Consider the following 14154-nt stretch of genomic DNA (forward strand, 5'->3'; position numbering starts at 1 on the left):
GATCAAGTCCCTCTCCCTCATCAGCTTGAAGAGCAATCAGGGTTCCCTGACCTGTGGGAAGTCCAAGGACCGCCCACCTCCATTCAGGTCTAGTAAGGTGAACATCCAGACTGCCTAGGCTCCCCCAAAGCCAGTACGTGCAGTAGGATCAAAAACCCATTGCCATTGTCCAAGGAATGACTTTGAAGGAATGAGAAAATACTTGATATCCCTGTGTGTCCTTGGTCACAGAGCCCTCTTTCTAAGGCCACAGGTAGGTGGACTCACTTTGAACTCATGGTATGACCTGTTCGCATTGAAAGCAGCAGTAGAACTGACGGAACACAGGCAGGAGAAGGTGGTAGAGGAGAATGGGACCCAATGGGACCTGATGGGACACCCCCTGCAGCTTTTGGTCCCCCTGGTAATTACCACTAGCACCCTCAGGCCCCTCACGCTCCCCTGCCACTCACAGCATCGGGCAAAAGCTGTTTATTGTACTGACCCACAGATGACGCATCTCAATGCTGAGTCTGAAGTCTCATTAACAGTCCTCCAAAACCGCACTGCAAATATCCATGGGAATCAGTCACCCTCATAGCCTGTGGTCATGTGTCTGAGACAGGAAGGCCACAGGTGTGTACATGTAACACTCTGCAGAGAATTTACATGCTGCTTGCAAATGCCTCCATCAGGAAGCCTGTCCGCCTACACCAGTTCCAAATTCAGAGTCCAGGGAGGACTACTGAGGATGGCCAGTCTTCCCTTCCCCGTGTTCCTGCTTGTACATTAGCAGTTTCTGAATCTAATGTCTGCACCCACCAAATACCACAGCACAGTAGGTGGGAAGGGCAGAGCCACCACTAGGATTTCATGGATGGGAGCAAATGTCACAAATCACAAACCGCAGTGGGGTCTTTAGTTCCCCTGACATCCCCATCATCCTCAGGAGGAATCAATCACTATTTTTAAAAAATCAGTCTTCGCTGATGAATACGAAGACACATCTCAGGAACTTAGCACCAACATACACTTTTAGGACGCTGGATAGGGTTGAAGCTGGAAGGATGGAGAATGTACTGTTGTCTTTCATGCAAAGAGCTCCCTGTGGTCACAGGGAACCTGTTTTTTATATACCTATAACCTGAAGTCTCATCCTGGCAGGATTCCACCTGGAGCCAGTTCCCTCCAGGGAGGAATGCCCGATTATATCGGGTGGGGCAGCTGTGATCACCTGGGGTAGGTGAGCGATGGTGACAGGTAGCCTACAGGAGGTACACTTATCCCCCTGGGACACAAAGGCTGGCTCCTCCTGACACCTAATGGGACTCTCTAACCGCTTCAAGAGATAGGGACCGAAAGACACAGACAGCTCCCTCCACCCTTTCAGAATGACTTGATGACACCTCGGTGGGTTGGGTGTCAATAGTTCAGGGTTCTTCCAGTGGTCAACAGGCTTCACTTACTGGTTCCTCTTTGCCGATTCTAATCCAAGGCTGGGGAGATGATTCCATTGGTAAAGTGCTCACCGCACAGCCATAAGGACCCTAGGTTCCATCTCTAGCACCCACAAACTGGATACAGCAATGTGTTCCTGTAACTCCAGCCCTGGGAAGGCAGAAAGAAGGTCCCTTGGGCTGGCTGGCCAACAGTCCAGTCAAATGAGGACATTCCTGGTTCCGTGAGAGACCTTATTTCAAAGACGGAAAACAATCAAGGGAAACATCTGATATTGACCTCTGGACACCATTATGTATAGCTGTGCACACAAACAGATACATGCAGAACCCCCCCCCCAAAAAAAATAAGACAAAGAATGTTTCAAATTGTTTTCCAAAAAAAAAAAAAATCCTATGAAGTAATTAAAAGGTATCACAGGCCATTAAACCCTTGCTGCCAGGTGACTATCAGATCATCTAGCCCTATCCCCACTAGGTACACACTTGCTGGCCAAGTCTTAGCGATCGATGACTTTAGCTGTTGATGAACAATTGTCACACGGGCATGGTCCATATAAAGTCTTGGGCCAAAGAGAGAAAAGCACAACTTGAGTTGCCCTGACACTGGCATTCATGGTCCGGAGAAGTGATGGAGAGAGAGAGGGTTGGTCAGGGCAAGGCCTTTTCGTGCTCAAGCCAATGAGAAGGACCCTTCTTTACAATGGTTGGAAATCCTACTCCCTACTGCCTGGCCTTCCTGCAGCCTGCTGAGCCCAGAGTTTGGAATTCAAACCAGGAACAGACATGACAAACGCTATTTTTCATTTCCATGGAGACCAGAGCCGGCAATGGGGCTCCAGGCCTGAAATGCCAAAACAGGCTGACCCACTTTCCCCCTCTTCTATAAAAACAAAATAAGTTTGTTTGGGTCCTTCCAGGGCAAAGGGGAAGCCAGGGCTACTGATATCTTTGTGGATAGTTCAAAGAGAAACAAATTAGGGTCACCACGAGTACCACTGAGCGTGCTACAGAAGCAGCCAGAGGCCAGGCCGCAGAACACACAGTCACAGGCTACACCCAATCCACACCACTTCCTTGTCCACTTTCTTCAGAGAAAGACTCAGAGCCTCTACAGCAAGTCCTTAATGACCAACTACCCAGAAGCATCAAGATGGCTTCCCTACTTCATCTTTTATCATTTATCCCTGTGTTTTCCCAGCCTTCCTGGGTCATTCTTCTCCTCGAACCCATGTCCACCTCTGCCTGGCGGTCCCTACTTGACCTCTGTGTCCTTCTAAAGTTTCACGCATTGGCTCCTTTCCCACCGCTGCATCAAAATTAAAGTGTTACCTCTCTGGAACATCCAAAGTGGCCTTGCGGTCCACCCAGAATCCTCACCCCGTCGCTCCTTTCAGTTTCCTGGTCAGGCTTCTGTGCCTTCACTGCTTGGCACCATAATGAACACCATTGGGATGTCCTGTCTCTAGAGAAGTTCCCAATGCCTCTACGAGAACAAGTGCCACACGCTGGGATCACAGGCATGCCCTAAATGACAGCAGGGCTATCCATTCAAGCACACTCTTCGACATACCTTTGTGAAGCTGGCCAAGTCTGCCTTCTTTATAACTCCGGCACTCAGTCTTTATTCTGACTTCTTAATCGATAAAAAAACTGAAATATGACATCACTTCCAAACTCCTGGCTGGCCTTGTCATTTTGTCTAGACATCAGAGTATCTGGGTTTAAAATTCTGAGCTCTTTGGTGCCCCTGAGAAATCTTTCTGGGAACCTGTGTTCCTTGGCTGTTAAAAGGTTATGAGCTGCCTTACCTGAAGGAGTCTTAAAAGGAATAAACCTGGACAGGGCATCCCAAACGGAGAGGGATTCCTGTAATTGCCCATGGAGTGAAAAGGGGTTTAAAGTTTAATGCAAATCCCCCGTGAGGAAACTGGACCTTGTTCTTAAATCCTGCGCCTTCCTTGTGGCAGAGGTACAAAAGAGAGTATAGTCACTGTACAACTCTCTAATTCCATAGAACAGAGACTTAAAAACAAAACAGAAGATATCGAAATCACAGACACAACGTGCTGGTGGGTTACAGCCTCACCCCCTGAGAGCGTTCTCAAAAGAGCAAGTACTGAAGGACTGGGGTATGGTGCTGCTGGGCTGGCTGTATGGTCTCTTAACAGCCTAGTTTGGAAGGGGCCTTGGTAACACTTCCACTCAGTGCAGGAACTCTGTCTTCAGGGTTCTGGGGACCTCAGGCTGTGAGTTTCAATAACTGAGTATTCATAGGCCCATGCAGGCAGGTAGGATGTCTCTTAAAGGGGCTATATCAATGATCTTTTTTCTTTCTCTCTCTCTTTCCTTCTCTCCCTCCCTTTCCCACCCCTCTGATTTTTTTTTTTAAATAAAGCTAATTTCACTTAGTTAGCATCAGCAAGCAAGGACTTTCTAAGCACCTCTAACATTGTAACACCAATTCACTCCCAGGGCCTACTGGGCAAGGGACTAGGTCATGGTTCTTTGTATCCACACATCAAACAAGACACTGGGCACGGAGTAGGGACTTAACAATACTTTTTAAACTTGGCTCTAGCAGTCTCTGTCAAATCTAAGTACAACTCTACCCAAACCATTTCAGAATCTTCAAGGCTCGGGAGTACGGGACCTTGTAAAATGCGGGTGCTAAGCTATCCCAGGAAGCCCCTTGGAAAAGGTTTCCAGTCCACAGGAAGACCGCCAGCTAGTCAAATAAGGCAAGGAGGAGTTCAACTGAATAGAATTTCCAGTTCCTTCTGGGGCTGCTCATCAAGGGCCCCTCCCCCAGCCTCAGCAAAATAAATGTGGCTCAGGGGACAGGTGAGGGGAGGATAGCGGATAGAGACAAGCCAATAAAGTCCTTGTCTCACCAGCATGAGGATCAGATTTTGATTTTTCCCCCAGCCGAGGCAGAAGCCAAAAGATCCCTAAAGCTAGATGGCAGGCTAGGCTAACCTAATGGTTGAATTCCAGGCCCGTGAAAGACCTTGTCTCAAGGAGGAAGATGGCATCCTGGAGGGTGACACCGGAGGACACATGTTGTCCTCTGGACTCTACACGCACGCAAACACACATCCGTTCAACCCACCGCATCCTGTCCCATCCATCAGTGAAAACATGTTCCCTATCAGATCACGTCTTGACCTGAGGAATACCATCTCTGACTAAGGATTTCCAATCTGGAGAACAAGACTGCCGTGCAATTAGCTAACATCGTATAACAGGAACTACTTGGATTTAATCAAAACATCTCTCATCAGCATATGTTGGTGATGTCCAGCCAAACGGAAGGACCATGGAACTGTACATCAGAAAAGCTGGCCTTTCTGACTCAGGCCCTTCCCTGGGTATGATGTCATGGCAAACTCCTCTACTCTGAGCTTCAGCTTTAATTGTTGGAGGAAAAATGAGTGTGCATTCTCCTCACCCACACAGAGATGTGAGAGGAGGCTGGGAAAGAACACATTGCAAAGCACTGGGAGCCTCAGCATCCCTGGGACAGAAGGACTCAGGTCTAAATTGGGCAAAGCCTGCAGAAACAAGATGCAGGCGATCTGAGTCCACAGTCAGCTCAGCATCACTGCTCTCTCTGTGTCTGATCAGGACAACATCTGCAGGGGAGATTCCCACAGGACTGAGGCAGACGAAAGCTCCACCACGGACAGTTGCACCAGCAGGTAGACGGACAGAGGACAGCATACCGTGGCGTTGCTCTCACCCCGTTGGTATGGATATCTATTAATCATCAATGGAACCCTCAAATTCAAACCCAGCTCTCATATAGTTTCTGCCAGTGACCAAACAAAATGATGCCAAGGGGAGAGTTGGCTCAAGGGGTGAGAGAGCTGAGTCACACAGGAAAGGCTAGATGGGGATGCAAAACACACCTGTAACCTCATTCATTATTGGAGGTTGGACACATGGAACCCTGGAGCTTGCTGGTCAGTTGGCCTAGCTTAAAAGGGCGAGCTTCTGGTTCTGTGAAAGAACCTGTCTCAAAAAAAAAAAAAAATGAGGTAGTAGATAATAGAGGAAGACTCCCAAAATCATCCTCTTGTCTGTCATGTATATGCCATAAACACATATATGTACACACACGTACACATGTATATTTTATATAAAATCCTAATGTAGAACCATGGACACTTAGAATAATGAGGACTTTTAGAGGGAGAGTTCATCTGCCCAATTTAAAACACACTCAAAGCACAAAACCCCAGACTTCTTTCCTACAGCCAAGAAGCATTTGTTTATTTGTGAACGTTTTGTTTGCTTGAGACAGGGCACCACTATGTAGCCTTGGCTACTTACTTACTATGTAGACCAGGCCAGTCTCAAACTCATGGTGATCCAACTGCCTCTGCTCTCTGGGCGCTAAGAACTTGAAGGTTTGTGCCACCACACCCAGTATTTTTAAAAACACATTTTTTTTTTTTAGTAATACCACTTTCTTTTCTTTACAGCTTTCCCAAACTTGAGGTTGGATCCTAGGATGTAATTTCTTCATGCTTTACTGACTTCATTAAAGTGAAATTTACTTCCTCAAATCTAGCCTCAGAAATTAAAAACCACCATCTCTCTCTCTCCAACAACATATCATACGAATTTTGCTTATGTGCTGTTTTGCATTTGCGGTGCTGGGGACCAAGCCCAGGACCCAGCATGTTGGAAGCAGGGCACCTCCCTCCTGAGCTGAATCTCCAAGTGGCAATCTCTGTTCACATGGCACTAGAAAACTTGTTAGAGAACAAGACAAGAGACGAAAGCCATCGTTTGGCAAATTGTTTCACCTCTGAATAACTCAGATAAAGCTCCAACTATTTCCTGTGGCTTCCTACCAAAGTTCTACCCTAGGAACCATAGTATAATCCGAATTTCTTTTCTAAGCGGTATTTTCACACAGTTCCGATGCCTCTCTACACATGCTGACCTCTTACAGCACACGACAAGGAAGCCCTCAGCCAGCCCCTGGCTGAATCTGATTGATCAGAGCCCCAATATACTGGTGAGCCCAGACATGGCTGTAACCGTGCAGAAGTGGTCCAACAGACTCAGAATAGAGAGGAATGATCACCCCCATGTGCTTTAGAAATCAGAGCGCAAACCTATTTTTAGAGCCATCTTCAGAACCAGGGAAATCTAGAATTAGTCATTTTCTCTTTTGGGCCTCCAGGCTCTTGCTTTTTCCTCATCCTTGATGAGGGTAGGGGTGTCTACACGTGTCACGTACTGATGTGCGTCCCTACAAGGAACACACCCACTCACCACTTCCCCTCACTGGGCTGGTCCTGAGTTCCGGTCTGATGATGATGTCACCCAGTTCTCACTCTCAGTCGCTGATAGGGCTGTATCTCTAAGCTAGATGCAAAACCGTGGACCTTAAATTCTTACAGGGATGATTTCAGAGATTACATACTTTTAAATAGGTTTTTTTTTTAACAAACAAATCAAAAAGACTTTGCAGCATGTTAAGCTTTCAGAGGTCCAGAGAAATGTTTTATTGTGAACACACCCATGCTCCTTTACTCAGAACGACTGTCACTGTCTAAGAAAGACTTGGCTACCTCTGATAGTGACCATGGGCCCGCAAAGCCTAAAGATTTACAGAAAGAGCTTACCAGCCTGCTCTGACACTGAACAACTTGTAAAGATCTTTTCTATGGGTCTGTTTTGCCTGTGTCCCCAGACAAGGAACCTGTCCTCAACAGGAATACCACCCAACACTGAGAAGAGCTGCTGCCTGCTTGCTGTCTGTGGCAGCAGAAATGTTTCGGGCCAGAAGGGTAGGGAAGAAGCGAAGATGCCAAAAGTTCCTACCCTTTGCTCTGTCCTCACTTGGTATCAAGTTTCCAATCACTCAGTGTCTACCACATTAACCATACCAGCAGCAGATTCTCGGCTCATCGCCCACTGACAAGGTCTTCAGGTGTTACTTTCTATGCATGGCCTTGGCTCTGTCACTCTCTTGCCCTAGGCAGCTCCACGAAACATCCCTTTCCCTGTCTCTAGGCCAGCTTTGCTCCTGCGGATCCCAGACTTTGCTAAGCTGGGGACTGCTACCCACCATTCAAAATCAGCGGTCAGGAGAAGCGGGACAGGCAAGGATCAGAAAAGTCTGCTAGCAAAGGAACAGAGGAACAGAGATCGCTTCCCCCAGCCCCGGCTGAACTCTTGGCTGAGGCCAGAGAGAGATGACTGAGTCCCTTACCCCCCACCCCCACTTCTCTAAAGCAAGCCAATAACAACCAATGCGGGGAGGTGGGGAATGAAGATGCAGACACCCGGTGTCTGTTTCCTCAAAACATATGGCAAATCTCTGAACCAAGTACCGACTAAGTCACAGAAGAAGCAAACTCCTTTCCTCCCCAGCCACAAGCTGCCTGCTTCTCTGGCGTCCTTTCCTTCTGTTGACCAGATCCTTATGGTGCTTGGTCCTCTCCCTTTGGAATAAGCATTATCTGTCCCTATCTCCCTGGTCACCCCTCTTTGTCACCTCCTACCCACAGGAAGTCAGTGGGTGGGAACCAGGAGCACATGGTCTGGCCAGCCTCCCCCAGCAGTTCCTGGCTACCTCCATGACGCACCATTAATTCCATCCCCTGACCACCTAGCTCACGTCACAGTGCTTCTCTTAAGTCTCACTGGCAAAGGGGACCCCATCAGTTCCAGTCTACCCCAGGGCTGCCTCTCAATAGTGAACCACTCAGGTCAACCCAGGTAGTGCTCCTGGTGAGAGAGAGGTGGGGAGGATGGAGGAGAGGAGGCAAGGCCAGGTAGGGAAAGGAACGCAGCATGATGTCACACTGGCTGCTTTCTCCATCCCGAACAGAGAACAGAAGCGAACAACATGGACTCCAGATTTACTCTGCCTCAGAAGGTCTGTGTTCTTGGCAGCCCTGAGCAGCCAGCGCCTCACTTGGAGAAAGCATACAGACAGGCAGGTCCATGCTCCAGGCCCCCAGAGCCCCCACCCTACTCCAGGACATAACCGCCCACTTCCCAAAATTCCCACAAGGAAACAAAGATAGACTGACATACACACACACAAGCGTCAGCACGAGGTGGCACTAACCTGGAAGCCATTAGGAACGCAGCAGAGTGCAGTGCAGAAAACCCATTCATTCATGCATGGGGCAGTAGGGGTGGGGGCAGGGAGCAGGGGCCCTGAGGAGGTTGGAGGGCACTCACCTCCATGCCCATCCAAAAGCCCTGTGTCTACTGGGGAGGGGACAGGGGACACAGCTTACATAGGCTGGGGACGCTCTCCTGCTCTGCTGTTTCGTACTGCTCTGGAATTTTAAGCATGGCCCCCTTTTTATTTTCTTCACCCCCCCCCCACCTCCCTCAGTGGCTGTTATTTGGTGTGGCCATGCAGCGGTAGAAAAGTCCCTTTGCGTTTTCTCTCTCTCTCTCTTTCTCTCTCTCTCTTTTCTTCCCTCCCTCCCTCTCTGACTCCGACTCCCTCACAGACAGCTGTTCTAAGCTCGGGCACGCAGGCGCACAGGCAGCAGACACACACCCTCTCAAGCAGGAACACACACACACACACACACACACACGCACACGCACACGCCGCCTGCCGGTTTACATAATGCAACTCTCTGGTGCAGTCAGCTTGCCAGCTCTCAATTATTCATGCCAGCTTGGAGGGCAGAGCTACTGGGGCTGCAGGCGTTATTTCCTCTTCATCCCCAAATCTTGACAAAACCCGAGATGATGCACCCGGGAGCCTCTGCTCCCTTTGCTGCCGCCGATCAGCTCCCAGGTGCTGTCTATTAGGTCAACTCGTAGCAAGGAGGTGACGCCAAATAAAAAACACAGGTGCCGAGCTCCAAATAGAGGTTTGCGTCGTCATTCGCAGGATGACAGCTGCTCTCCCTGCCTGAGCCCTGGGAACAGGGAGGAGGAAGGCAGCACTGGAGACCAGAATCTTGCACAAGAAAGTGGCCGAGGACCTGTTCAGGACAGCACCTCCCAGACGTGGGAGGTAAGAGAACGCCATGCTGGCCTCTTGAGCGGGTGAGGCTCTCCCACACGGAACAGTGACACCCACACTAAGCACTTGCCCTCATGACAAAGTGGGGTCGTCTGAGTTTTCATACCCTAGGCTGCGCCTCTCTAAACTACAGTCTCTCCATCCGTTCACTGAGACGCAGTCCTCACACGCGCCCCAGGAGGACGTCCGCCCGCCCGCCATCCTACTCAGTCACTGTGCTAGCGAATACCTTTCAAACCACTCATCGCTGGCAAAGCACACGTCCACGTGAAGTCATCCGGTTCCCCAGACAGCCGCATGAATAGGCTTTGCAGCCCACCTAACGGATGAAGACACTGAGTCGCAGAAAAGGTGAAGGCAAGAAGGAGCCTGCTGTTTCCTATGGCCTTCACAGGCTCTTGGGTTTGAAAGCTTGATTTCCAGCTGTTGGCTCTGGTTTGGAAGAGCAGAGAACCTTCTAGGCATGGGGCCTCACTGTCAGACATGGGTCCACAGGGTTAGGAGTTAGAGGCTGGCTCCACGTCTGGCTGAGGTCCTCGCTTCCTGGTTCACCAAATGTGACCAAGGCCATCATATGCTCTCACGGCTGTGGAACTGACTGCCATGCTCACCCTGCCACAAAGGACTGTATCCCCTCAAACTGTGGGCCAGAGTAAGTCCGTCGTCACTTAAGTTGTTTCATGCTGCCGGGCGGTGGTGGCGCACACCTTTAATCCCAGCACTCGGGAGGCAGAGGCAGGTGGATCTCTGTGAGTTCGAGACCAGCCTGGTCTACAGAGCTAGTTCCAGGACAGGCTCCAAAGCCACAGAGAAACCCTGTCTCAAAAAACAAAAAAAAAAAAAAAAAAAAAAGTTGTTTCATGCCCCAGTTTCTGTCATAGTACAAGAAGAGTAAGCAATGCAGAGACTGAACTGGAAATCCAGTTCACCTGACTCAGACCTCATGTCTTGGTGACGGTTTCTTCTATTGCTGTGAAGAGACACCATGACCACAGCAACTCTTTCAAGGAGAACATTTAATTAGGGCGGTGACTTACAATTCAGAGGTTCAGTCCATTAGCTTCGTGGTAGGGAACACAGTGGCACGCAGGCAGACAGGGTGCTGGCTACATCTTGATCAGAAAGCAACAGGAAGTGGACTGTGACACTGAGTGAAACTTAAGCAAAAGAAACTTCAAAGCCTGCCCCCACAGCGATACACTTCCTTCAACAATGCCACACCCACTTCAACAAGGCCACACCTCCCAATAGTGCCAACCATCTGAACTTATAGGGGTCAATTGCATTCAAACTACTACACCTATGACCATCAGCTTTCCAGGTTAGTGTTCCGTTCCATTACTGCAAATACCTGAGGTGACCAACTTCAGAAGGGAGAGGGTTCCTTTGGCTCTGTTTAAGGAGTTTTAATTCATGGTCACTGGTGTTATCATGGCACAGTGTGAGGAGGAAGAAACCTGTTCACCTCATGGGTGGCAGGAAGCAAAGGCAGAGAGAGTGGCTGAGACCCTGAAATTGCCTTCAGTAAGGCCTCACCTCCCTAAGGCTCCCCACCTCCTCAAAGCACCGCAGGTTGGACATTCCTTCACTGTGTGGGTTTTGGGGGGACATTTCAAAGCCAAGCTACAGCAGTACTGCCCAAAGCTCTAGGTGTGCTTGTAATACCTGGAGTATGATGACAACTGCATCCCAACCTTGAATCCCTTGAGATTCTGATATAGTGATCCCATGAAAACACTGTGTGGGTCTACCTAATGCTCACGCTTTGTCCCTTAGACAAAGTGGGCTGACAGGTATATTCTTACTATCTGGGTCTTCCTATGAGATGGCACTGGTCCATGTGCTCCCAGTGCCCGGGAGACACGCCGGAGGTGGATAATCACTGTGACCCACTGGGGCCCCTGTGTCCTGCTCGTTAAATTCATGCTGAGCACTAATACTTCTTGAGCATCTGGGCGGGGGGAGGGAGGACCTCGTTCTTTAAGTCCCCGGTCTGCAGCCTCATCACGACAAGTCTCTTCAAGACCGTTTCCTTCTACGCCCTGCTGATAGAATAACAGGCTTGTGGGATCAAAGAAGCAGATGGGTTTGGACTGTCTGGTTCCACTTCAGTCACGTAGGGGAGTCTCAGTTCCACAGAAGGGCAAACTAGCAATGCCAAGGGAAACGCTCACTGTCTCAACTCATTCTTCCTTCTGTCCTGAGCTCTACCTCCTACCTGCCTCTGCTCTTACTCCACAGAAGGGCCTTGAGCTTAGGTTAAATCTGAATCCAAAATTAACATCTGGATGTTTGAACTGCACTCTTCAGCAGATGACTCTACTACCCCTATCTGGGGCTCATATATATAGTACGCATGCATGCAAACACACACACACACACACACACACACACACACACATGCCAACACATTTAACACTTAAAAGACAATGAAGCAAATAAAGACACGTGAAAGTACCCACAGAGTTGGGTTCATCTCCCACTGTATTCCTTACAAGCTGAAGTATAGAACTCCTAAGTCAAATGCAAACCCTGTGTTCTTTCTGCTGGTTTTACCTCCCAGGAAGGTTCTAGGCCATTTCCTTCTTTTATCTCCAGCACATAAGAGTACCTAGGATGATTAGTCAATACTTGCACAGAGTAAAGCTCCATCAGGATAGTAAGCAAGATGTTGGTGGGTCAGATAACCACGTCCTTGTTCAGCCTTCCCCAGTCCCTTACTACGTGACTCTGAACACACCATGCTGACTTTTCAAGGACTCTCCCATCTCTATTATAAATACACAGATTCATCTTTCACTTGTATGGCCCCAACTCATAGCATGTTTATGGTTTCTACTGAAAACACTAGTTAAAAGGTCAGGGATAAGACAAGTGTAATTTCAAAGCAGGCTTTGCTGAGTCACACCTTTACATCTTCTAAGGAGCTAATCACGTGAAACTTCAGATCTTTTGGTCCTTAATATAGTCACTAAAAAGCAATACGTCACCAACATGTTCTTTGACTGCTCTGCCCAAGAAGGAAACAGCACAGACATCATTCAGAAACTTACATATCAAGCCATGCAAAGACTCTGCTCTACTGTGTTACAGAAGGTAAGCTTTCCTTTCTTTACAGGAGCTCCTCGTTTGGGGTATGTGTAATGCAATTTGCTAAGCAAATGATTTCATGCAATCCTACCAACAACAAAGATATGTGCCCATAATTTCCATTTTTTCAGATAACCATAAAAGGTGGGGTCCTGTGGCTTTGCTGAACAGCAGAGCATCTATCTAAGTGCACCCAACCTGCCTCCCCTGGCTGACCCCTTCTCATCACACTCCATGAAGAGAGGCAGCTGCTGGCCTCTCCCAAGGCCCAGGTTGCTTACTAAGGGTACCTGTCAATTACGCTGAGTCACCACCTGGCTAACTAGAGAGACTTTCACAGGAGTGATGGTCTCCACATGTCAACAGCTAAGCTATTGCTACCTAAGTGCCCAAATTGCTCTCCTGTAAATTAATTTAGGAAACTGTGGTAAAGTTGATAGCCTTTCCTGAACTAAATCGTCGCAGAGAGGGGACAAACAACAGCCTCAAGTGCCCAATGAAAATGAGGTTTCACAGGGTCCTGCGGTATCCTGAAAGCACATTCCAGACTGCTCTCTAGAGAAAGAAAGAAAAAAAAAGGTGTCCGCAAATCCTCTTGACCCAAATAACAGCCTCACCGACCTCAGCAACGTCCGACTGTTTTGCGTTGCTGTCCACACGGAATACTGCTCACCTCAAGGCTTAATTGTTGTTGACAAGAATGAGAGGCTGTGATCACAGGCTGAGTCTTATTATATCTATGAATCTTATTTGCATCACAATGAAGACTTGCCAGAAGGAGCACTCAGGCATTTTAACTGGACCCGATTTTGTGGGATGATGCAGAGCAAAATCGTACCTGATCGTCTTAGCTCATCACCCCAATCACGAGTGTACCTGTAAAATGCAGACGGCCATCTAAGAGGGTTCTGAAGTCCGTGGGGGTATGCCAAAGGAGGAAGAAGAAAAGACCTGATGTTTACAAAGAATCTTTCAAATGCTAGAGACAAGGACACGAATTTGACCACATTTGCTATAAATTATAAAAGTTTTATTTCAGACTGGGTGGACAGTTGAGTAGCAGAAGTCTGGCCTCACCCCCAAATCAGTTTTCTCACCATCCTTTGCTGCTTCCAAAAATACCTGCTCAAGTAAAAGGCATGCGATGATGTAATTTGATGTAGGATTCCACAGCACAAGACACCTTGGAAGATTTGTCTCGTCATTCCTACTCTGGCCAGTTATCAGATAGATGTCTGCCCCTTGGCTCGAAATTCACCCTTCCTTGCCCTGCCTTATGATGGTGGAATGGCTCCCTGAAACATTTCTCCTTTGAAAGCAGACGTAGCATTAGGTCTTGCCAGTAGAGGGCGCTGAAGGGATGCTATAATTAGAACGTCCCGGGCAGGAAGCTAATGGGCAGTCTCCTAGCCTTGCAGCATCTCAAGAACTGGCTACATACATTGAGGCTGAGGCACATACACCCGCTTGGAGGAACTCGAAATCTAAGGGCTCTCTCACAAGACTATTCAGCTAGTGTTCTTCTAACTGGAGGGGGCACTCTATCTGTGACTTTCACTCCTATGACTTATTTTTCTCTGTTCCTTTAAAAAATACTCATCAATGATT

General features: G+C 48.4%; 1 protein-coding gene across 8 annotated transcripts in view; it reads right to left on the reverse strand.

Annotated features, from left to right (window-relative positions):
• Positions 1-14154, reverse strand: part of Gramd1b (GRAM domain containing 1B) — a 237937-nt gene that overhangs the window by 41555 nt on the left and 182228 nt on the right. Inside the window, exon 1 of one of the 8 annotated variants that reach the window (XM_013346231.2) lies at positions 8533-8907. The exons of 6 other annotated variants lie outside the window; for them this stretch is intronic. In XM_013346231.2, coding sequence (XP_013201685.1) covers positions 8533-8582 — 50 coding nt within the window. In that variant the 5' untranslated portion in view covers positions 8583-8907. Of the gene's footprint in view, positions 1-8532; positions 8908-14154 lie in introns of those variants that run through there. One more of the 8 variants, XM_013346232.2, reaches the window with a different exon arrangement.

Source organism: Microtus ochrogaster, chromosome 5 (genome assembly GCF_000317375.1).
Source record: "Microtus ochrogaster isolate Prairie Vole_2 chromosome 5, MicOch1.0, whole genome shotgun sequence".
Taxonomy (NCBI): Eukaryota; Metazoa; Chordata; class Mammalia; order Rodentia; family Cricetidae; genus Microtus; species Microtus ochrogaster.